We start from the raw sequence: 25,429 nt of genomic DNA, 5'->3' as shown, positions 1-25,429 counted from the left end.
TAATATTTTCTTGAATCAACTTCGATTTTTTAAGCAATACATTACATTCGTTAACAGCTGTACGATAGTTTTCATCAATCATGGTCTTACTCTGTCGATTTCCCTGGAAGGAGGCTCTATTTATGCAAACATGTCCATCATGGGCAGTGTCCACGCCTTGTCGCTGCTTTTCTATTTCTTAACCGTGAAGTATCTGACAAGAAAAAAAGGACTTTTGCTGGTTTTGTTAGTGAAAGCAATCGTCTTTCTGGCGGTCATTCCTGTAGGCGATAGTAAGTATAACAATCATTCACATTTGAAGTCGTTATATTTCCTCCAAGTAAATGAAGTCGAGTTATCTGGTAAAAATAACCAGGTGTGCAAATCAGTATTGTAGGATAATACTATTTCTCAACAGTTGGCCCTATTTTAGACTTTTACAAATAATACAGCCCTTCAAACTAACTTGCGGAAGCTCTTTCATGACTCATCAATGTTTATTTGTGGGCCCTTTAGTCAAATTAAAAGTAAGGTACAGCTTGCGTAGCCTACCGCTGGCTCCTTCACTAACGCAAATCCTAGGTTATCACTCTAATTCAGTTAAGATAATAAGTGTGAAGAAGGTTTTACGAATTAAATTGTTCTAGACGCAAATACCCAAATTTCACCTTCAATAAGCAATGGTGATTTTTAACAAAGATTATCAAGCATTTTGTTTTGTTTTTTCTTTAGATTTATTCTGGTTGACAATTATGCTGTTAATGATTGGAAAAATCGCCAGTTCAATAAGTTATACTTTAATGTTCCTTTACGCGAATGAGTTATTCCCAACGAACCTGAGAGCTGTAGGCGTGAGCGGAGCTTTGACTTCTGGTCGAATCGGAGCTCTGGTGGCTCCATTCATGGATTATTTGGTAAAATTATTAACATTGAAAATAAACATACTTATCCAGTTGAAGTGAAATGCTGATATTTGCAGGCGAGATTTCACGGGCGACAAATACCATTATTTATATACGCAGCGTGTATATTGTCTACCATAATAGTAAGTTTCCTGCTGCCAAACACCGAGGACCAACATTTGCCGGACACCGTCGTGGATATTAATATGTAAGGATTAAGTCGGGAATGAATTCAGGAATTTGAGGTGTACAGAGATTAGGTGGGCAACATAATGTTTGCTGAAGAAAAAAACACTCGACACATTTTGAAGTGGTGGTTTAACCATTTTATTATCTTCCTGAGATCGTGAGGACAGAGACTGTAAGTGCGGCCACATTTTATCTGCTAACACCCATCGATCCATCCATTCTTGAATTAGTACCTCGGTTACGATATATATATTGTGATAACAATTGTGCAGAACCATTGAAGGACAACAAAAATGAAAAAGATAATTACAGGACTGGTTATCTTGTCACGATTAAGTTAAAATTATTCAACGACGGTTTTTACGTGACTACTACTAGCTCTAGAAACCATAGCGCCAGCCAACAAAAACGATGAAGGTGTAAACTCATACGCAGGGAACTTCCTTATATTGCGAGGCACCATCCTATTATAGGGCAACAAATGAACCGTCGGGAAAGCTATTAGGCAGAATTAGCTCAAACTGCACCGTGACACAGTAGAGATAATGTATTGTGACGTAACTTCCCACTCTTTTCCCTGATTCCCAATCCAACAAACAGACTATCTTTAGGTTCCCACCCAAACATACGGGGATACCTACGAAGAACCAAAGCTTTGGGAGAAGCACTACACAAACGGGTTAACGCATTACCAAACTTTACTCCGGGTTCCCATCCACCTAACCGCCACTGGTATTGGAGTTCGCGGGTTTAAACAAAACATCGGTCATTTAGTTGTCTAGGGGTATGATTTGTGAGCTTACAGTTAATACACTGAAACGAGGGTCGGACATTAATCTTAATTTTAATATTGAAAATTAAACAAAAGGGGAGATCTCGTAAGAACAAACAGTTAATATTGAAAATTATTAACAAGGGAACGTTAAAATTAACTACCTATATAAACACTAAACATATTAAAACATGGTAACCTAACCTGGAAGTACTTCCCACTATGCACGACAAAAGAAATAACTAGAGCTCTAGCAAATATATACAAATACAGGAAATACATTAAAATAGTTCATGGGACACATGCCGCGATGGTTCAGCTGGAGCACTTCATAAACGCGTTTAAATAAACTCGACACAAAATTGGCTCCGTTATCAGACACTACGGTCGACGGGAGACCAAAGCGGGAGATTACGTCGTCAACCAGGTGGTTAACAATGGGTTTGGTCGACGCGTTTCGTAAGGGAAAGATTTCAACCCATTTCGTCAAGTAATCCGTCACTACCAGGATATATTTGAAACCTCTTTTACTCCGGGGGAAGGGACCTTTTAAGTCTATCGATAGAACTTCCCACGGTTCTTTCACCTCACTTGGTTTCATAACACCAGTGGAGAGCTCCGGAGATACTTTATGGGTCTGGCAAATTGGACAGAAGCGAATATAGTCAATCACGTTAAGCGTGAGCTTGGGCCACGTAAATTGGGATTGGATACGACTGATGGTCTTTTTAATGCCTAAATGGCCAGCCAAAGGGATGTCGTGATTAAGATGCAAGACTCTCGTCTTCAATGAGTCGGGGATTAAAATTCGAAAACTGTCCCACCCATTGACATACTTTTCCACATCTTTATAGATAACGCCGTTCCGAACGGTGCATAAAGGCGCTACCTTCTCTACCCAACATTTCAAGATATTGCCTTCAAGATATTCAAACAACGTGCCGATCTCTTTGTCACTACGCTGCGCTTAAATGACCTCTTCTTTGTCGAAACGGACAACAGACTTCGTTTCTCGGGGACCTACCTTCTTAAGCGCGGCTACGTTAGGCTCTTTAGCGGGTATGCACGATAAAGTATCGGCGACTACATTTTTATCACCGGGCACGTGATGGATGCTTAAATCAAACGCTTGAAAACGGGAATTCCAGCGCGCAAACTTGCCTGTGGGGTCGGGTGCACTGTGGAGCCATTTAATTGCGGAGTGGTCCGTAAATACCTCGAATTGGGCTCCTTCTATGTAAGGTCTAAATTTCTCGACCGCATATAAGACGCCAAGACACTCTCTTTCTGTCGTAGAGTATTTCTGCTCGGTATTGCTTAGCGAACGACTAGCGTATTGCAACACGCTCTTTTTACCGTCGATATTCTGCGTGAGAACAGCTCCGAGTTCCGTTAAGGACACGTCGGAGTAAATAACAAACTTATGGTCATAATCTGGGGGACTTAAAATTGGGGCCGACAACAATTTGCCTTTTAGGGTTTCAAACGCCCTTTCCTGGTCCTCTGTCCAATTCCATGCAGGTCCTCATGGAGCAGGGCGGTTAACGGGTTTGCTATCTCGGCAAAGTGTTCTATGAACCAGAGGTAATAACTCGCCATTCCCAGGAAGCTGCGCAATTGCTTAAGGTTGCGGGGGTGGGGAAATTGGCTCATTGTAAACGTTTTCTCGGGGTCCACTATTATCCCTGAACTGGTAACTACATGACCCAGGATTTTGCACTCATTCTGGCAAAACTGTGTTTAAGATGCCTTCACTGTAAGGGATTCAAAGTCGGTGGACGCAATAATAATATCGTCCAAATACGCGCATACACCACTACCGGCTAGATCTCCGAATAAGTTGTTTACCATCCTCTTTAAGGTAGCTGGCGCCCCTGTTAACCCGAACATTAAAACTTTGGGTTGGAAGAGACCTCTATGGGTAACGAGAGCCGCCAGATCTCGATGTGATTCATGCAGGGGAACTTGCCAATAGCCGCTTCTCATATGTAGCGTGGTTATAAAATTCGGTTTGTTAAGGCTATCTAAAATGTCATCTATGCGCGGCAACGGATAAGCATCCTTCCGCGTGATATTATTTAGCTTCCTATAGTCGATGCACAGTCTCCAAGTGCCGTCTTTCTTACTAACGAGCAGCGTGGGGGCAGCCCAAGGGCCGTCCGAAGGTTCTATAACCTCTTGCTCCAGCATTTCGTCAATTTGCGTATCCAGCTGCGCGCGCTTGGCGGGGGAAAAGCGATAGGGGGCACATGCGAGGGGTCTACTATCCCCGACTTCTATATAATGCTCCACCCGCGATGTTCAACCGGGCACCGTAAAGAAAATTGGTTTGGTACTGATATACCAATTTTTCGAGAATTTCTTGTTGTTCGCCTTGAAGGGGGGACGTTTCGAGAGCTTCTCTAATCCCTTCGTAATCAACAGTGTTTCTGGGACGAGCTACACCTTAACGGGCAGAAGAAAGCGCGTAAACCTTAGAGAGACTGTGAAGTTTCAAAGGTTAATTGTTTTTTTGGTAGACCGGACGGAAGGCAAACGGTTCCGTCGGTTTCTAATAACGAGCCATCCGGCTGCCTTACGAATCTAATAGGGGTCTAAAAGCGCTGTTAATTATTGTATCAGGTGAGCCAGGATCAACTAACGCGAGACACGGGAACGAACCCAAATAAATTTCAAAAAAGTCCTGACCAATTTGAAAACCTGTCTGACCTTGGTCCCGTGCCCAACGCATCCCTGTCTATTGCTTTCGCGCAGGCGGCGACGTGCCGGATCTCTCACTGCCCGCGAATCCTTTTAACATTATCGCAAAATCTAGCCCGACCTGTTCTCAGATAAAGCACTTCATATTCGGGTTGTAATACGTCCCGTCTATATTATAATAATTAACGGGTGTCTTACCACTTCTACATTCTTCCGACATATGCACCATCCGGCCACAGTTATTGCACTTTAGAGCGGGCGCACTCGAGCGAGGAGCATACGGGGGGGGGGGCAAAAATATAAGCTTGCGGAATTAAATGGGGGCTTAACAGTACTAGCTGTCTTCTGTCCAACAGTCTGCGATTGGGTTCATCGCGATTAAATTTCTCCGCTATCATGGCGTCATCTAGGAGGTCTCTAAGTTAGTCGTATTTTTTTGTTAGCAATAGTTTGTTTATATCACAGCGTAAGTTTCGGTTCACAAGCCTAGCTTGTTCCCTACCCGACAAAGGGACATGTAGTTGCACGAAAAACATTTGCGTTGCGAATTCACAAACAGTCTCTTGAGGTTTTTGAATACGCTCTGCGATCTTATCTTTAACAAACTCGTCATTACGTGACCGCTCAATCGCACGCCTAATTCTATTATCAAAATCGTCCAAGAAGTGAAAGAGGGCTCCGAATAAAACCAGTCCAACGCGGGGCCTGTCAGCATCGAGGGGACGTATCTTTGATTAGATGTATCTTCGGTGATACTATTTGTTATTCAGACTTGTCTCGCACGGCGCAGAAAATCTTTCGGGCCGGCATCTACGGGGTTTCCTGCGAAAGTTGGGGCGCTCGTAGGAGCGGTAAAAGGGAAGAACGGGGTGGTGAAAGAATGAGGGGTGAATACACTGGCCGTGGAATTTGTCGGCGCTTTTTTGGAAGATGACCCAAGAGGGGTGTTAAGCGCAAAGCCTGCTAACGGTAAAACTTGGTTATCCGACTAACGTGGGGACACACTGCGACTCCTTCGTGGAGTGCCTATAGGGGTCCTACTTAACGGCATACTGGTAGGAGGGAGATAAATTCTTTTCTCGTAACGCTCTCTACGACTGTGCTTTTGGGCTTCATTGAAGTCAGTATCGAAACGACTAAAGGTACTCATACAGGTGGGCAAATTAATCATAACAATAAAGAAACAAAATATAGGTGCTCATACAGGTGGGCAAAATTAAGCAAAACAATAAAGGAAAGAAAAACAAATATCGGAGGCCGAGTCGTAATACCTCTCAATTTTTAAATAGTTTATTTTCAAATCAAAGCATGCGTCCTGTAGGTAGCATTGGCGAACAAAAAGAAAAAAAATACTAAACTTACCAATATCATACAAGCTAGCTGTGGGGTTTTCTTAGCTACTAATAAACTCATACTTATCAACAAACGCACATAACACTAATTATCCCAGATGGGCCCCCAATTTGTGACGTAACTTCCCACTCTTTTCCCTGATTCCCAATCCAACAAACAGACTAGCTTTAGGTTCCCACCCAAACATACGGGGATACCTACGAAGAACCAAGACTTCGGGAGAATCACTTCACAAACGGGTTAACGCATTACCAAACTTTACTCCGGGTTCCCATCCGCCTAACCGCCACTGGTATTGGAGTTAGCGGGTTTAAACAAAACATCGGTCAGTTAGTTGTCTAGGAGTATGATGTGTAAGCTTACAGTAAATACACTGAAACGAGGGTCTGACATTAATCTTAATTTTAATATTGAAAATTAAACAAAAGGGGATCGTTAGAATGAACAGTTATTATTGAAAATTAATAACAAGGGAACGTTAAAATTAAATACATATAGAAACATTAAACATATTAAAACATGGTAAACTAACCTGGAAATACTTCCCACTATGCACGACCGAACGACAAATACAGGAAATTTATTCAAATAGTTTATGCGACACATGCCTCATGAGGATTAAAAGTTGAGTCTCTATTGAGTACTCAACTATAAACAACTATAAATATAAAATAAAACTTAGGAGTTCATGGTGAAGAGCGGGCACGCTGTGCTTCTGATCGGCGGGGAAATGCAGGTTCCTGAGCCGCTTTTAGAGATTGGTGGTTAATGTTGACGTGGGGAACATGGCGTAGATGCTGTTGGTTCCTTTTTTTATTTCTCTAGCTGCATACGCGTGAGACTTCTACTTTGTCATTTCGACTAGTTTTAGGAAAGTCACCGGTGCCGTCACTTTAACTTTTTATTGAACCGAGTCGCTATTAACGACCTCAGATGTGGTTCCGTTCGCTGCTCGTCCGGCACACACAGTTTCGCGCCCAAAACAGCTCTATTTATACGTTCTGGGTCATGTGACCCAAACGCGCAATTAAGAGTGCCCAATCACCATTCAGGTGATGACACTTCTCCGAAGATCATGGCTTTCAACCCACGCTCCTTGGTCCGACACCATAAACTATAGTTAGTATTTATCTTTCGTCCTAGCGAAGCGCAAGATATGGGCGCGCACACACATACATGTCACGGTTTAAATACCAAAAGACCGACAAGGGTACGCAACAATAAATCAATGGAGCAATGGAATACAAGAAAAAGAGAGGGACTTTATTCTGGGAATTTCCTCGCAGTGGCGGCTATAGTTGACAACTTCAATGACGGGGGATCTAGCGAGCATCTCGGCCGAAGAAGCATCGCTTGCTCAAATACTTTCACCCGCGGGCGACCAGCGCCTTTGAACTGTAAGCATTTGGGACCCTCTACCCTCGGTCCTTACAATAGATATTTTAGCCCAAGATGTTTGACTGCGTTAACAACTGGAAAGATCCGTTTTCTCCTTTTTCGTTAACAGTGGGCCTTCATATAGCCTAGTTTTAAGCATTTTAAGCATTACAGTATGGAGAAGGATTTGGTTAAGATGATCCGTGGACATCATGGTTGAATTCCAGTTTGAGCCGATTCTGACCCGTTAAAAAAACTTATCTAGAATTCTCATTGCACGAAGGAGCAGTTCTAAAATTGTTTAGGTTTCAAACGGTTTTCAAGCTCCTTTAGGTTTTGAAATTTTTTAATTTAAATAGGTCTCTTCTAAAAGTGGAAACTTAAAGCAGTTTATTCAAAAGCCAAAAAATTATAAATTAATAGCCTTTATTTAATGGCTTTAATTATTATGATTAATTATTAAATTAAAATGATTAGCAGCGTAAACATTTCTCTGGAATATTAATTAATATTTTAATTTTCAGACTCAGTAAGAAGAAAAACACTGAAGTTCACTTTAAAAAAACTCCACTTACGAGAGTTTCGGCGTAAACAAATATTTGAAATTCGTTGGATTTATTTTAAGTACAATTCTAATATTAATTATAAATAATGTGTTTTTACGGAATAGATTTTGTCGTCATTTACTTAGATTAGCATTTAAATTTTAAAAATAATTAAGTTAATATTTCGTGTAAAAAGCTGTAAATGAATGGAATAAATATATACACGTACAACAGGTTAATTTAAAACTATAATCAAATTAATCCTGCTCGAGCCTATAATTTTTGGAAAAGGTTGGACTGATTAAGCCTCAAAGGTTTGAATCCATTTTTCGTAATAATTTAATTTAAAAATAAATTAATTATAATAATAACAGTAAGTATGCACTTGTTAATGCTAATGTCCTGCCCGAAACATTTTTCGACACTGACATTCTCTACTCGAACTGAGTAGCACGTTATCGTCCTTGGTAGTATTAACTAAACAGGAAACTTTTGTAAGACATTAGTAAAAATGTTCACGCCACAATGTGGGCCGGTTCGGCAACACTATTATCACTCTTGTTTATAATTTGACAATATAAATGGTGCAGTAAGAACATAACCCTTTAAATGGGTATTTTATAAGTCACCTTGGTCGATTTCGTGAATAAAGCTGTAGGGTGACCTACGTAACTGGAATGTTTTTCAAAATATCCGAAATTTACCATTTGGTCACCTAACCTAACCTAAAAATGGTTTCATTTCCGGCAAATGAATTTTCCACCAATGGGTTCCTTGCAGTCGAAGGAAACGCTAACAAGAGACTAAAGGCCCGTTCCAAAGACGAAAAAGTGGGATTGTCTAATTTGCTGAATTTCTGGACGTCTGGACCATGGCAGAAACGCATTTCAGATAGGCACTAAATTTAATTTATCCATTTGGACCATCGAAAAAGCTAGAGAAACTAGTTCCCAATAACCTGGATGTTCAGTTGTAACCTCCGGCCAATGTTATTTATGATCTAACCAGTAGATTCTTTAAATCTATCTTTACATCATTAAACAACCTAATATAAATGATTTATACGTTTTTCGACAATCTGTTTTATGCTTGGATGACGAATTCGACAGCAATGCTTAAAACGGAGATAGCTATTCCGCAAAACCAGCATTTGATAATTGGCAGGAGAAAGTTGATGGTTGTCGGTAATGTCTTTGGCGTTGGTTCACCATTGTCCTTCAGCGATTGTACGGTTCTATTTTAAAAATTTATATACAACGATATTTCAGGTGCACAAGGAATTTTATTTAAAAGAAATAAAAAATTTACAACCCGACTAGTTTCGGACACACTATTGGTACGGTTCTTTCAACGAAGCGAAGTACTCTGCAACAATATACCCGAAATCATTTATTTTCTTAAGCTATTTAGATGATCAAAAATTATTCAGGTGGACAGAGAATATGTGAGCAAATATTTAACCTCGTGATATCCGGAAAATTAAGCACGCCCCTCGACTTAACCCTGGAAACATTTTCGGTTTACATAGTGTGGCTTGGTATTATCTGTTAACATTCTTGATTTGATTTTTGCCAACCGCTAATCTGTCTGTGTGTCTGTGTGTCTGTGTATCTGTCCTGCGAACGCGTTCGCATATTCGGTGCAAAGGATAATCATTGCGTACGCAGTTTCTGGAAATCTCTGCGTTCACAGTTGCTAGGACGGTCGAAGGGTTGGCGACGGTGAGCATTAACGGATTAACTTGCGGTTGCGTTGGGTTTGGATGGTGTTTTTTCGTTAACGCTCACCGTCGTGACAGTTTTAATTAAGTTTGATTGAATATTTCGTTATTGTAATGTTTAAGTGTAGGGTGTGAATGTTGTGTTTGTGTTATGACGGTTGTGGGTGTTGAGGCTATTGTGTCTGTACGGGCATTTTCTTTTCAACTTCTTCTTATTGCCTTGGGGACGGACCGAGTACTGAGTGTTATGCAACCTCTCAAAGTCCAATGGCATTGTTTCCAAAAATTGTTCACGGTATTCGTCTTAGTATCAATTTGCGATTTTTTCGCGCCGGCAGGGAATCGAACCCGGTTCTGCTGCGTGGAAGAGATTTATTCTAACCACTAAGCCACAGACGCCTGTTATGCTACGGTGTTTTTCGAAAACCACTTTGGCGAATGTCCTTTACGAAGTTATAACGTTAGGTACTGTAATTTATTCTACATCATTTTAAATATTTATATATTATTTTAATTTTATATTTAATTAAATATTTATAAATTTTATTAATCTTATATTTAATTAAATATTTATAAATTATATTAATCTTATATTTAATTAAATATTTATAAATTATATTAATCTTATATTTAATTAAATATTTATAAATTATATTAATCTTTTATTTAATTAAATATTTATAAATTATATTAAACTTATATTTTATTAAATATTTATAAATTATATTAATCTTATATTTAATTAAATATTTATAAATGATATTAATCTTATATTTAATTAAATATTTATAAATTATATTTATCTTATATTTAATTAAATATTTATAAATTATATTAATCTTATATTCAATTAAATATTTATAAATTATTTTATTCTTATATTTAATTAAATATTTATAAATTATATTAATCTTATATTTAATTAAATATTTAAAAATTATATTAATTTTATATTTAATTAAATATTTATAAATTTTATTAATCTTATATTTAATTAAATATTTATAAATTATATTAATCTTATATTTAACTAAATATTTATAAATTATATTAATCTTATATTTAATTAAATATTTATAAATTATATTAATCTTATATTAAATTAAATATTTTAGTATTTTAATGTAAAATTTATTAGTGATCATTAATTGAACTCGGGTTGCATTGTTACAATGCGGATAGTTCACCGCCGAGCCATTGACTTCCTTAGGGAAAATCTAAGTAAAGGAACCATTATGAAAAGGCAGGTTTTTTTACAATATATATCTGTATATATTGTTTATTGAACTTTTATTGTTTGTGAACTTGTTAAAGTCTAAATAGTTTACGTATGAAAATTTAAAGGTCAAATCTTGTTTTAGCGCAGTCAGCATATAAAATGGTTAAATGGTAGAACCCGTTAGTTTTTTGTAATTTATTTCGTTTTTCAGTCTTTTTTTTTAATCTATTGTGTATTTAGCGTATTAGTTTTCAAGGGTAATAGTTCATTTATGAAGAAAGTATCGAATTGTTTATATTGTGCTCTTACACTTTTGTTGGTCTGGTTTTTAACTTGGTCGTCATTACTTCGTAATTAATTTTAAACGTTTTCTCGACTGATTAAGATGTTTAATGCAGTTCATCAATTGGGTTCGTTTGTTTTATTTATAAAGAGCCCTAACTATTCCGTCTACGGTCATTTATTATTTAGTCAAGGGGCTTTCTGTGCTTTGTGAATGGTAAGTTTTTTATTGGTGCGGATATTTGGACATCTACCATTCCTAATGCAGTCGTTGATTTCTTGGGTGTGCGAGACATTATATGATATTGGAAATTGGACGGTATTGAACTTTTTCGTGCGGTATGTGTCACAACGTCAACAGGAAGTCTACGAGTCGTCCACTACCAGATGTCGAATATAGCTAGTCTACGGTATCTTCATCAAGGGCGAGTGTTGAAATAAAATGAGCGTTAAAGATGCGGCAAGTATGTCGTAAGAGAGAAAAATACAAATACCCTCTGTAGATATTTCTTTCATTAAAATTTGCATCGTATTATATTTAAATGATAAACTTGTTCTGTAAATAGGGTTAAATTCAATTGTGCATTGTTTTAGTATGTCTAAATCGCTGTTGTAACTACTTAATTTATATTATTCTGAATAAATTAAACTCGGTTTTTTTGTCTCAATTATTTTAATTAAAATTAAAATTTTATACCGGGTGGGATTGATCCGGGATTACGTGTTTAGAGATATCTCTAAGGGTCATCTCGAAAAATTAATACCACTAGGGATAATTCTTCCGAGGAGAGGTATATTTTGGCTTGCCAACTTGTTATTTTATTTTATCGCGTGATTTCCGATTTTTTTTGTCACACTACGGATTGCATATGTTCAGATAATGGTTGTGACGCTGACTTATAATATTTTCGCATAGTTTCTGGGGGTAGAAACATAAAAATTTATTGTATTCCCAAATAGACGCTACAAAAAAACCAAAACTCTTTTAGCTTCTCTCATAGGTTATATCATTGTAGAAGTGTCGTCATTGGAAGAGATATTTTCAATAACGTTTCATAGCTAAAGAAGCCTAAATCTCCATACTAAATTCAATTTATAATCTACCTAGTTTAACTATGTGAAACTCTTCTATTAATATCTAACAACCCTTTAGTAGGGAATTTATATTATTACAAAGAGAAGCTTACATTTTCGAACGCAATTTCCAACTAAATTAAATCGTTTTGTTTTTAATAACTCTCGAACAAGCGCACGATTTTAAAACAGTAAATTTAACGACGCGGATCTATCGCTGTTAATAATTAAAAAAAAATAAATAAAATATACGCGTTATAAAAATTTTATATTAGGTATATACATGTATACAAATCCGAATTATTAATTAGATTATAACTACAATTACGTCATATTTCCTAACCAAGTGAAGTGTTATTTTTTCCCTAATTGGCGACACCTTCTCTTAAGTAGCTTACCATAATTACTTTACGAAAGAGGTTAAACAGTGGCGTGGCCATATTCGAGGGTGACTTATTTCCATAGAAAAAGAAATCGCAATGGATCCCTAAACTGACGTCTTCGGATGCCATTGAAGTGGACTCTGGTGGCGTTTATCCTTCCCCCTTTGGTGGCGGGGGAAAGCTAGACCATGATGCTCCCTAAGTTGAAATAAATGTATTTTTGGTATGACACTCAACGTTATTATGATTAAAATTATTCGATCCAAAGAGAATTGGATTCCAACTGAGTGTGTCTTGATTCCAGGTGCATAGAAATTTGGACATTGGATCTGGATCTTCTTAAAGGTCGCTCCACACTTTTAAGTGTTGCAAATTTGGACTCTCTGGCGCTATATGGCTAACGTGACCATTTTTATTTTTACTAAAACACTACTCAAAATGGGACATTGGTTAAACACTATTCAAAACACTACAGGGTACCACTTGCTGACGCACGAGGGGTCGGAGTGTGCAATAACTGGTGGCTTTACCGGGGAGTCGGGGTCCAGCTCTTGTAACCCAGCACGGGCGGTGGCGCACTGGGAGAGGTTAGCTCCGTCCAAATGATCCTATCTCCACCTCCGACTTCGGTCCGGTGTGGGCTGGTAACTGGGCTGCGGTCCAGGCTAACGGAGAGGGGCCGGGCAAACTGGCCATCTCGGCGGATTGAGTAGCCTGCTGTGGGGCTGCGGGCCTCCGTATGAGGGCACGGCGGACCCATCTCCCGGCCTTTTGGGGTTCCACTGGGATATCCGGTGCCAGCTGTGCCGGGTTATGCGGGCTGCCGTGTGCCCGCCGTTCCCCTTTAGGAGCTCCTTCCAAAGGGCTTGGCTCTCTACCTTTCTTGGTAGGGTGTCGGCTGGCGTTGCCAGAGCATCCGCTCTTATTCCCAATGCTGTGTGCGAAGTGGGGGCTGGTCGACCCATTGCTGCACCTTCTGCTGGGTTGAGTGGCTTGCGTCAAGGGCGCGACCATCAGTAGTGGGGTTCTGCTACCCATGCTGGTTTTACCGCCTGTCCGGGTCTTTGGACGCTGGCGTAGGGCATAATGATGACAGACCTCCAGTGGTGTGGTTTCAATCTTACCGGGTACACCGGGCTATAAATCTGGCACATGTCCAGGTTACCACTTGCTAACCTAAACAGACCACAATTTGCAAATATCAGGAATGAATTGCAATAAAAACAATAGCAAATCTCCTAAGAAGGCGCGCGAGTGAAGCGATAGTGAAGCAGACGGTGAAGCAGATGGTGAAGCGATAGTGAAGCAGACCGTGAAGCAGACGGTGCAGACGGTGAAGCAGATGGTGAAGCGATAGTGAAGCAGACCGTGAAGCAGACGGTGAAGCAGACGGGGAAGCGACAGTGAAGCGACAGTGAAGCAGACGGTGAATCAGACCGTGAAGCGACAGTGAAGCAGACAGTGAAGCAGACGGTGAAGTAGACAGTGAAGTAGACCGTGACGTTGCCCGCCCCGCCACCCACGCGCTCCGTCAAGCAACCACCACTCATTACTTCACTTAAGCGCGTGATAGTTCAATGCTATCGGAGACTCTTCACTGAAAACGAAGCAATTTTGTGTCTCGAAGCTTTCCTCGGGGACACCGGGAAGGAGTACCGAAAAAGGGGACTGTCCCGTTCAAAACGGAACATAGTTACACACATTTTACTGCGGATGTTTTCAAAAAAATTTAGGAATAACTTTATTTCAACCATGAATGTAATCACTTCAGCCAATCAGGATACAGGGGTTTGTTGCTGACTCGATCCACAAAACGTTTTCGAAATTTTGCTAAGAAATTTTCTATTAATTCTAAGAAAAATACGTAATACTACCAAATACTTGATAATCATAAATAAAGCTATTGAAAATTAATATTTTTATTGAAATTATATTAAAAGTTTACGAAATCAATATCGCGCGAAGCTTTGGCCATGAAAATTAGCCAAATTTAAAAAAATTCATATCAAAACAATTTTTGAACGCCACGATAATGCAGTTCGTTAACAGTCTTGAAATTAATACATTTATGATATGACCAAAGAAAGATCTACGCTACGATCGAAGAAACGCGTTGTTAAAACAAAAAGTAAGTGAAATACCAGTCCTAGTGTGACTGGTGATGAGTCTTTCGCCCCAAAAGCGATCCGAGCCATTTTACGTCGATCACGGTTTGCAAAGGTGAAACTTGCTTTCCAGAAATTCCTTAAGAAATAAAAGAACGTTATAATAAACTATTCAATTTCATTCAAAGTAGTAAGTTAGCACAATAAAATAACAAGACACGTTCTAAAATAAATTTGCATTGTCAAATAAAAGAAGCGGGTTTCTTGGAAAAAATAGTTGAAATTCTGGTTAAGCTTTTCTGGCGCATCTACAAGGTTGGAGTCTTTGCAGATTATTTCGAGCCTAGGCCAACTCTTCTAGGCTTGATATGGGTTATAATAACGCTGGTGGAATATCCCACTTCGACGACTTGTTCCATTTTCGGAAAGCGATCACCTATTGGTCATTTTCCCTAATCTTTTATTTTTATAAATTACTCATTATTTAACTTCATCCGCACAAACCGAGCGAGTTTATAAATTTCAATAAAGCTACATTGGGCTGACTAAAATTCCGACGCAAAAAATTCCTTCTCAATTTAGTGGTTTTCCATATGCTTAAATAAATATGTTACTAGCCAATAGTGTGACTCCCTAAATTACTAGGATGAATAAAAAGGTTAAAATCCAACGTAGTCCACCTTTTTACTGGTTCGTGGTGAAACAAACCGTTAGTGAAGATTTTTGAATGGAATAAAGGTACAGTGCTATTAGTAATATCCTTTGCAAAATAGACCCAATCTGAGACGCATAAGCACCATAAATAATTGATCCTCTGCTTTTCTCGGCCTGCCGCAACTAGATGAAAATGGCAAACTTTGCTCATATTTATTACTGTAGTACAGACATATTTTCTTCTTCAAAACCAGGATTCAAATAATTTAAGAGAGCCAAGAAAGCAGAATAATTTGGAAGCCCAGTATAAAATAACATATCTTCATCTTTGTCAACTGAATTAATAACTTTGCTAAGACCTGCTTCATTAAATAGGTTTTTACGTATCTTCAGCTCTAATTTCTCACGCAATTATTTTACTTGCTCATTCAAGAATTTATTATCAATTTCTAATTCTTCAATATTTTATTCAAAGCTATTTATTCTCTCTCTTAAAGTTGAGGGTAATTCAATAGTTTCAGTGTTTTCAATACAACTTAAATTTCCTTCAGATAAGTAACTGGAATTAGTTTTTGCCTCAAATCCCGCGTTGTCATTTTCTGTCTCTGGATAAGGTGGTTATCCCAATCATGGGCCAATAAAAGATATTCATCCAGGACATGACTCTCGTATTACCTCGCGTACGACGCTACCGTTTCTCTCGAGAAACGAGGACCTATGTGGTAGGGGGTTGAAAAGGGGACTGAAACGGAACCCGTAACATTTTTTTTAAGCTACGGCTGCGCCATCTTCGGTTTGGGGTTTTTCAATTTTGATCCAGTCTCTGGTTTTTGTCTTTTTGATTTTGGTGGAGTATTTTCACTAATAATTTGAATACAATGGTATTAAAAATAACCACACTGAAAACTAAATTTTACCATTTCAATCTTAAACTCAATGCTTTAGGTTCAGGTAAATCAATAGAGTAAGAATCATCATTGAAAATATTATCACAGACTGCTGCTAGGTGCTGCTCATCAGATGAGGTCATATCATTCAAAATATCACAGCCAGCGTTAATCCCCATACAGTCATCTAGTTTAAACATTCTATACACGTAGGGATAATATTAGAATAAATTTAATAGTTCAACCAAACTATAAAAATATAATAATACTTTATTATACTCACTTTCAAATCCTTAAAATTATTTTCCTTCACTCTTTGTCGCCATTGCACTTTTAAAAACTGCCTCCTTAACCCTTCCCCGTCCCCAAAAAAGGTGTGACGTGGGTTGTTACTGGTTCACGTTTGTAATTTTTGCCGACAGGGTCCTCTAGTAGCTCGGCTGTTTCTCTTAGTGGCCGCATAGCGATTAGGGAGTCATGTCCTGCTTTTATTGGCCCATGTCCCAATCAAACAACGAGGGCACAACTCTCTTTTTCAGAACTCGGTGGATTCCTTTTGCACAAAGTCGCTAAATTTAAAAGGTCTTGAACACACTCTACTGTAATGTGTAATAACGTACACACAGAAAAATATTAATGTAAATTTTACAGTAAGCTGCGGTCAGCATAGATGCCAGCAGAATGCTGTAAATTTCACAACCAACTCTGACTGTTTTTTTTATTTTCATGCTTCCTGTTAAATTTACTGGACAGTCTGCTGTTTAAAAATACAGCAAGATAAAGTTATATAAAGAGTATTGCTGTTTATTTAACCTTCATTCCAGACGTATTTAATACGGTAAATGCATGCAGTTTTTACAGTAAAATCCAATATTTGTAATATTCCAGTGTTGACCGTAGTTTTAGTTGTCAAACGTATTTAGTACAGAACCTATTCACAACCTTAAGATTTCATCAACATTTTTACGGATCAAACCATTATCCTATTGGTTTAATTAAAAATTTTAAAATATTTTATTAATCAATTCTTGATAGAAATAAATAAAAATTTACATCAATTATAAAATTTATTATAACAAAAACTTTGACGAAATATTTTCATAATTCAACAGAAAAATTTAATCATGTTTCGCTCGAGCCTTTGTACTTTAGAGTTATGGGGAAAACCGAAGGAAAGTAAACTATTAACTTGGTTTCAAATTATTAAGCACACGTTGAACAAGGGTTGTAATTAATAAAGCATTTTGCGTGGGGTGCTACTTATACAAAAGATAATATAAAAATATTTTTATCGGATATTATTATATTTAAAACTAAAATGAAATTTGTGTGATTTAATAAAATGTTTTGACAACTAACTAATAATTAGTTGTTTTATGTACTAGCGCTTGCCGTTTATAACAGAAAAAACCGCAACGTGTGGTAAATTTTACGCATTTTTGAAGTAAAACTTCAACCACGGTTTCATATTGTTAATTTTATTATAACTGCCATTTTAAAAACAGTACGAATATTAATTTTTACAGTCGCTACTGTTTTCTTCAAAATACAGCAAAAAGCTGTAAATTTTACGACAAACTGCTGTTAACCCACTTCAACTGCACCTTGCTGTAAATTATAAACCGTATTTTCTGTTTTTTCAACAGTAAGATTTGAGTGTGTATGTGTTGGTGACTCGGTGGATAGCATTTAAGCATTGCTTCGTAGGTTTAAGTTGTTTTCTTTAGGAAAATTGTGATAGCCTACTTTAAACATAAGCAGCATAATATTATAAGTGTACTTACAAAATTTCCCTCTTCAACTTTACTGGAGTTTTTCTTCTGTTTACAGCGTGCTACACAGCAAGCTCGCTACATTTTAGTTATAAATACCTTTAATTTAAACTCAAAAACTCTTAACTCTTAACTACGCCAATATTCCATACACTCAAGTAGCAGACGAACTCAACAAGCTCGACGTCGATCGGAAACGCGTACGCGTATGGACCGAAATAGATATACATATAAATTCATATTTATCCGGGGGGGTGAATTTTGGCCCACCTTTTGATATAGGTCTATAAATATAGAGTAGAAAAACTGGGGGACTTGAAGCAAAGAAATAAGCAGTTAAATGTGGACATTGGAAGAAGTATGGATGTCTTGACTACTATTTTTTTTTGAATGTGCACAATATGGGGAATTTCGGAGGTGGATTATAAAATAAGTTTGAAGAAAACAAAGTTAGACTACGCATAAAGTTTAACCGGCTCAGTATGGACCACATAAAACCAAATGCAACCCCCGTTTCAGACCAAGAGCTGGTCGGAAATTTATCGGCTCATCCCTTGACCGAAGTGGAAAAATCTTTATTAGAAAAAGGTCCAAATTTGGCGTTATCTCCAAAATTACCCCCCATGATTGACATTGCTGCGAGTACTGAACAATTCTTAAGGAAACAGAAATTTTCGGATATCGAAAAACAGGATATTAAACATTTGCTAAAATAACCCCTTAATAGAAAACATATCGAAGATAAATCAAATTTAACGGATAATAAATAATACGCCCTTAAGAGTTTAAAAAATAGTAAAGATATCATTATTTTAAATGATGATAAAGGCAACAAAATTGTAATAATGAATTTAAAAGATTATAATGGAAAAATTGAGACTGTGTTAAAAACGGTAAGCTATACAGAATTAAAATTATATACGAGTGACAAAGCCAATAATTAAATCAGAAAAATTGTAAACAAGGAACTAAAAAACAAAGCAATACCGTGGTTTAATTATCATTGTATAATTTCACAAAGTTTTTACTCCATATTAATATGCCTTTCCGAAACTGCTTTAAAAAAGATCACTTGATGAGGCCAATTGTCTCAGATAGAAATGGCTCCTGTAATCAGAAATCTTGTCAAGATTTTAAATCCGTTAATTGAAACCTCTATTAGAAAGATAAAAAACTCGATTCAATTAGTAGTTTTGATGTGGTGAGCTTGTTTCCTAGTGTTCCAGTCACAGACATTTCGCATACTTTAAAGACTAGACTTGAACAAGATAGCAAATTGCGAGAGAGGACCAAATTAGACGTAGAAATATTGATAGATCTAAGCAAAATATGTTTAGAATTTTATTGTTTTTCCTTTAACAAAATTTTGTATAAACAAACCCGTGGTTTAAGTATGGTGAGTAGCTTATCTCCGCTATTAGCTAAAATATAATATAAATCTTTTATTTTGGCGTGCTTTCAATAGCCAAAATGCCTCCATGAAACTGATTCACCGGAACGGGCTGCTAAGCTTTCGAGTACGCAAGGCTTATCACGAAAAAAGGTTTTAAACTATTAAGAGGTTTAATTTTTAACTACATTTGCTTCGTAATTTAAAATCATCATTCTAAAGTTGCGGGAAATTAGAAAAATGGTATCAATTATTTCATTTTCTTCCTCAGATGATAAAGATGAACATTAAAATTCCATTAGCGTGTGAAGTTCCGCCATTTTGGTTTTAAAAATGATCCCCGAAATTGTTCTTTTACGAATTATTCGATTGAACATTTTAGGGTACACTCTGACATCATCTTTGAAATTCAATTTACACCTTTCGCCTATTGTCTTCATCAGTTTCCTAAGGAAGAGATGATAAGAGATGAGTGGGTTAGTAGAATACGTTTCGTATCTCAAAAGATGTCAAAATCACCAATACCTTAGCGTAGGCATCTTTTTCACAGTAACGGAGAATCACACCTCCAAGATATGCCACTGTTGCTTGTTTCATAGAAACAGGGCGGTTTTCAGGTAACTTAGTGAGTTGATCCAGCAACGACAGGATGTATGATTTGTGAAGATTCATACTCTTCTTCGGGGAAGATATCTTCGTCTGTGAATACGTTCTCTATTTCAGGTAATCCTAAGATTTGGTGTGAGGCTGTCTGGCTGAACGTTCGGTTCAAAATCTTTTCTGGCAATGGCTTAAATCCATTCATTGCACAAAATTGGAATCCAGCAACGTTTTTCCTATTCGTTAACTTCGAAATTGTTACACAGCAAACTTGAACAATTTTAAATGTTTCGAACAGTTTAATAATAATAAAACGTAATAATTAATAACTTAAGTAAAAAATAGAATATATATTTTATTTTGTGTTCTTAGTTTTTCATTTTTAAATCTCGCGTTGTTCAAGATGACACCGAGGCTTATTTTCGATACGGGGAAAATTCCTCGCCTTAAAATTTGGTCGATTTTAAAAGAAGATTGTAAGCGAACCAACGATAGGAAAATTACAAACATAGGCTTAAAATAAAGCTTACGCGGTTTACACCTTACTTCAAATCATATTAAAATCTCAGCGTTGACCGAAATCGCAAAGATAACGGAAAAGGTTCCGAAAAGTGGGACTCTTTCGAAAGAATTTCTCCGTATGATAACATGAGAAGGTTTGTCGCGGCTTTCAGCGTGCCAAGCGGAATTTTCCCGCGTAAATCGGCTTTTCCTCATACGCTCGTTAACATGGGAGGAACATAAAATTGGAGGGCCTTCTAGTGCGAGTAGCAGTGAATTTAAGTTGGCCGTAAACCAGAGCAAGCGGTTTTTTCGTCGATTGAAAACTACGCTTCGTGGTTTCCATCCCCCACGGTAAATATCAGAGGCGTCATGGAGTAGCTTTTTGCAAGGAGGGGTATATGAGCCAGTGAGTTTAAACGGGAAACAGAAATCTCCCTCGAGGAGGCGGTAAATCAGTGAGGGCAAACCCCACATGGTCAGGCTAAGAAGGGCACATAATAATGTTTTTTAAAAGGCCCGGTATGATTAGAGCCCATCACATTTCCCTTCACCAGCGCTGACTTAATATCCCTGATTACTTTTTTGAGTTTGGAATGTACTATTTTCTGTTATCGCGACACCAAGAATGGATCTATTTATAAACAGAGTCAATATTTATATTCCGTCAATTTTTACCTTCGCTCCTATTTCCAATATAGGACGGTAACCAAGCTCCTCCCCTTCAACCCCAATCAATTCCGGGCGGCGCATCATTAGTTCCGTAAAATTTACGTACTCTTGACGCGATTGACGTAAAATACGTGTATCCGCTTTGAGAGGCCGGGAAATCAGAATTTCGGTAGTAATGTTTAGGATTTAGATTTTAAATCAATACACGATAAAAGTTCAGTCATTATTTTAAAAAAATCATGAATTTGCAAGCGAATTTCTAAAAACTGACCAGGCTTAATAATTGCTAAGGAATTTGGTGAATTGAATGCTACTTTGAAACCACTTAGAATTATAATTTCAATCGAGGCATTCAAAGCATCACTTCAGCTTCATCAGAGGGAATTAAAAAGTATTGCAATTTGCAAAGCAAATTGGTTCTGGTTCAATAACAATGACAATCTGTGGCATCTATATCTGAAGATCTTTTGTAAATTCTTGGAAAAGTGAGAGAAGTAGATGATGGAAACTTTCAAATTAGTTGTGGTATAAAGAAAGAAGAGTTTTAGAATCACAAAGCCATTTAACCTATTTAAACTGTCTGAAGTATCCATTTTCAAAATATGTGTCAATTAACTGTGAGAGAGTTTTCTTAAGGTGTATATAGCTAAAATATAATAAGATAACTTCAACAGATAATCTCAACCTTCCTTGCTGTCAGAAATGTTGCTAGGAATTAGGGAACGAAGTCAAAGGGTTGGCCAAACCACCGTGTGACGGTGAGCGTTAACGGATTAATTTGCGGTTGGGTTTGGTTGCTTTTTTCGTTAACGCTCGCCGTCGCGAGAGTTTTAACTCAGTTTGATTGGATATTTCGTTATTGTAGGGTGTGAATGTTGGGTATGTGTTCTGACGGTTGTGGGTGTTGAGTCTGTTGTGTTTGTTGTGTTTGTATGGGCGTTTTCTCTCCAACTGCTTCTTATTGACTTCAGCTGAGTGTTATGGCAACCTCTCAACGTCCAATGGCAGGGTTTCCACCAATTGTTCAAGCTATTCGTCTAAGTATCAATTTGCGATCTATTGGCGCAGGCCGGGAATCGAACCCGGGTCTGCTGCTTGCAAGAAATTTACTCTAACCACTGAGCCACCGACGCTTGACCTTTACGAAGTTATAACGTTGGGTACTATAATTTATTCTACATCATTTAAATATTTATAAATTATATTAATCTTATATTTAATTAAATATTTATAAATTATATTAATCTTATATTTAATTAAATATTTATAAATTATATTAATTATATATTTAATTAAAAATTTATAAATTATATTAATCTTATATTTAATTAAATATTTAAGTATTTTAATGTAAAATTTGACTGTGATCAGGAATTGAACTCGGGTCGCATTGCAACCATTATGATAAAGCGGGTTTTTTTACTAAATGCATGAATACAATATCTGTGGATATTGTTTATTGAACTTTGTTTTTTAATTTTTGTCTAAATCTTTTACGTATGAAAATTTAAAGGTCAAATCTTGTTTTAGCGCAGTCAGCAGATAAGATGGTTAAAGGGTAGAACTCGTTAGTTTTTTGTAATTTATTTCGTTTTTTCAGTCTTTTTTATCTATTGTGTGTTTATCGTATTAGTTTTCAAGGGTAATAGTTAATTTATGAAGAAAATATTGAGTTGTTTACATCGTGCTCTTACACTTATGTTGGTCTGGGTTTTTAACTGGGTCGTCATTACTTCGTAATTGATTTTAAACGTTTTCTCGACTGATTAAGATGTTTAATGCAGTTCATCGATTGGGTTCGTTTGTTTTATTTATAAGGAGCCCTAACTATTCCGTCTACGGTGTTTTGTGAATGGTAAGTTTTTCGCTTCTTGTTAATTTATTTTTTTTAGTGTGGATATTTGGACATTACGATTCCTAATGCAGTCATTGATTTCCTGGGTGTGCGAGTCATTATATGCGGCATGTGTCACAACGTCAACATGAAGTCTACGAGTCGTCCACTACCAATGTCGAATATAGCTATTCTACGGTATCTTCACCAAGGGCGAGTGTTGAAATAAAATGAGCGTTAAAGATGCGGCAAGTATGTCGTTAGCGAGAAAAATACAAATACCCTCTGTAGATATTTCTTTCATTAAAATTTGCTTCGTATTATATTTAACTGATAAACTTGTTTTGTAAATAGGGTTAAATTCAATTGTGCATTGTTTTAGTACGTCTAACTCGCTGCTGTGACTACTTAAGTTATAGTATTCTGAATAAATTAATCTCGGTTGTTCCGTCTCAATTATTTTAATTAAAATTAAAATTTTATACCGGGCGGGATTGAACCGGGATTACGTTTTTAGTAAATAACTCTATATTGCGGAGATATATCTTTAAGGGACGTCTCGAGAAATTAATACCAATTCTTCCGAAGAGAGGTATATTTTGGGCTTGCCAACTTGTTTTCTTCTGTATTTATGAAGAGAGCTAATTCCTCAAATGATTTTAAAAAATCATTGAAAATTGGGAACTCAGTTGAATCGAAAGCGTATATAAATTTAACTTTTTTGTAATATCAGTTTTTATTTGGAACAAGCTTTTATTTTAGTTAAAAATATTTAATTGGTCGTATATTTTGATTTTTCTAAACAATCACCGTGTCTGTCTGTCTGTCTGTATGGGTTCCGAACGAGTACGTTTTTTCGGGGCAAAGTGTAATCACGGCGTTGGAATTAAGGAAAAAGCTTTTCCAAAATAGCCCTTTTTTGTCATTGAGTAAAGTATAATATGTTTCAATTTGCGTTAGTGCCGGGTGGAATTCGACTCCGAGACCTTTTGCACGACAGGTGAGCGTTCTAACACAGAACCACGGACACATGTTATGCTTCACTGAAAATTATAAACTCTACCGAGGAGATGTATTTTTATGCTTGTCAACTTGTCACTTTAGTTTTCGGCTCATCAATTGTTGTGGCCTCATTTTTGGTTCTTGTGTGACGTCAATCTTTTTCTCACTTTTAGATTTTGGACCTTGAACTATTTTGAGCCGACCTCTTCCTCTTTTCGTCTTTTCCTTTCCCTTCTTTTACATCATTTAAATCTGACTCTAATTTGTTCATCATGGGTCTACCACGTTTCTATATTTTAGATTTAATACTTTAATTATTTCCCCCTAAAAATTACGGTGACATCACACTCCAAGATAGTGTAGTGTGTTTTCTCGTATCAAGTTCGTATATGATTTGTGTTTTGTATGTACTGGGTATCTACTCTTCAATTGCTTCCAACTTCTAAGGTAGAAGGTTACGTATGAGGGTTACGGTTAACGTCTCAAAAGGCAGGGTTACCACCAAATGTTTACGGTTTATTGTCACTTTGCGCTAGTATCGAGCGGGATTCGAACCCGAGCCTTTACTGATATTTGACATTTTATATCCATAAAAAGTTAAAAACATTAAAAATCCCTAGTTTATTTTTCATTTTTTTTATTTTTCCGATTTGCGGAAAATTTTCCGCATTTCATTTTTCCGGAAAATTATCAAACCTTTTTTTCCTATTACAATTTTCATTACCGTGGGTATATGGATTGACCTTTTCTGGATTTATAAATATTTTAATTACCTTGTTGTTTGATTGGGTTATTATTATAAATTGTCTATTGCTTATTTCTTCTATAACAATTTTTTGTTACTGTGGGTATTTGAATTGACTTGTTGCTTGGTTGGGTTATTATTATATATTTTTCTATTGGTTATTTTTCTTGTTTAATTTCGTTCATCGAAAGTGTTGATAATGTGAGGGAGAATTCATGTCTACGATTTTTATTTGCATTGATTTTTACCGGCTTTAACTTTTGTTTTCCGTATATATTAAATTGTTTAAGACCTATAACACAATGGGTTGGTTTTTACCTCTCCGAGGGGACTTCGTACCTAGGAGGGGTTATACAACCACCGTGTCTGTCTGTCTGTCTGAGCTGCGAACGCGTTCGCATTTACGGAGCAAAGTGTAATCGCTGCGTACGCAGTTTCTTAGAATCAGGGAAAAGGTTTTTCCAAAAACCGCCCTCTTTTTGCCATTGGGTGTAGTATAATATTTTATTAAGCTGAGATTCGAACCCGAGCCCTCCTGAATGACAGGTGAGCGTTCTACCGCAGAACCACGGATACAGTTACGCTTCATTGAAAATTAAAAACTCCTCCGAGGAGAGGTATATTTTGGCTTTTATATATATTTTACTTTCGTGAGCGTTCTAATAATTGTTAATTTCGTATTTTATATATCTCATTTTTGTTAAATTGATACCGTTTTTAGTCTAAAATTGGGTTTTCTGTTCTATTGATATTTGAAATTTGCTTAAGGCAA

The 25,429-nt window shown here is 36.9% G+C and overlaps 1 protein-coding gene across 1 annotated transcript in view; it reads left to right on the top strand.

The window, feature by feature from the left end:
* Positions 1 to 7,934, top strand: part of LOC149960249 (organic cation transporter protein-like) — a 29,384-nt gene extending 21,450 nt beyond the window's left edge. The window contains exons 7-10 of the mRNA XM_090165207.1: positions 58 to 272; positions 712 to 893; positions 959 to 1,089; positions 7,797 to 7,934. Coding sequence (XP_090021333.1) covers positions 58 to 272; positions 712 to 893; positions 959 to 1,089; positions 7,797 to 7,863 — 595 coding nt within the window. The 3' untranslated portion in view covers positions 7,864 to 7,934. The remainder of the gene's footprint in view (positions 1 to 57; positions 273 to 711; positions 894 to 958; positions 1,090 to 7,796) is intronic.
* Positions 7,935 to 25,429: the final 17,495 nt, after the last annotated feature.

Source organism: Leiobunum rupestre, chromosome 2 (genome assembly GCF_980474605.1).
Source record: "Leiobunum rupestre chromosome 2, qqLeiRupe1.1.hap1, whole genome shotgun sequence".
In the NCBI taxonomy this organism is placed as follows: Eukaryota; Metazoa; Arthropoda; class Arachnida; order Opiliones; family Sclerosomatidae; genus Leiobunum; species Leiobunum rupestre.
Note: the sequence above shows the minus strand (reverse complement) of the source record. Positions and strands in the feature narration are given on the sequence as shown.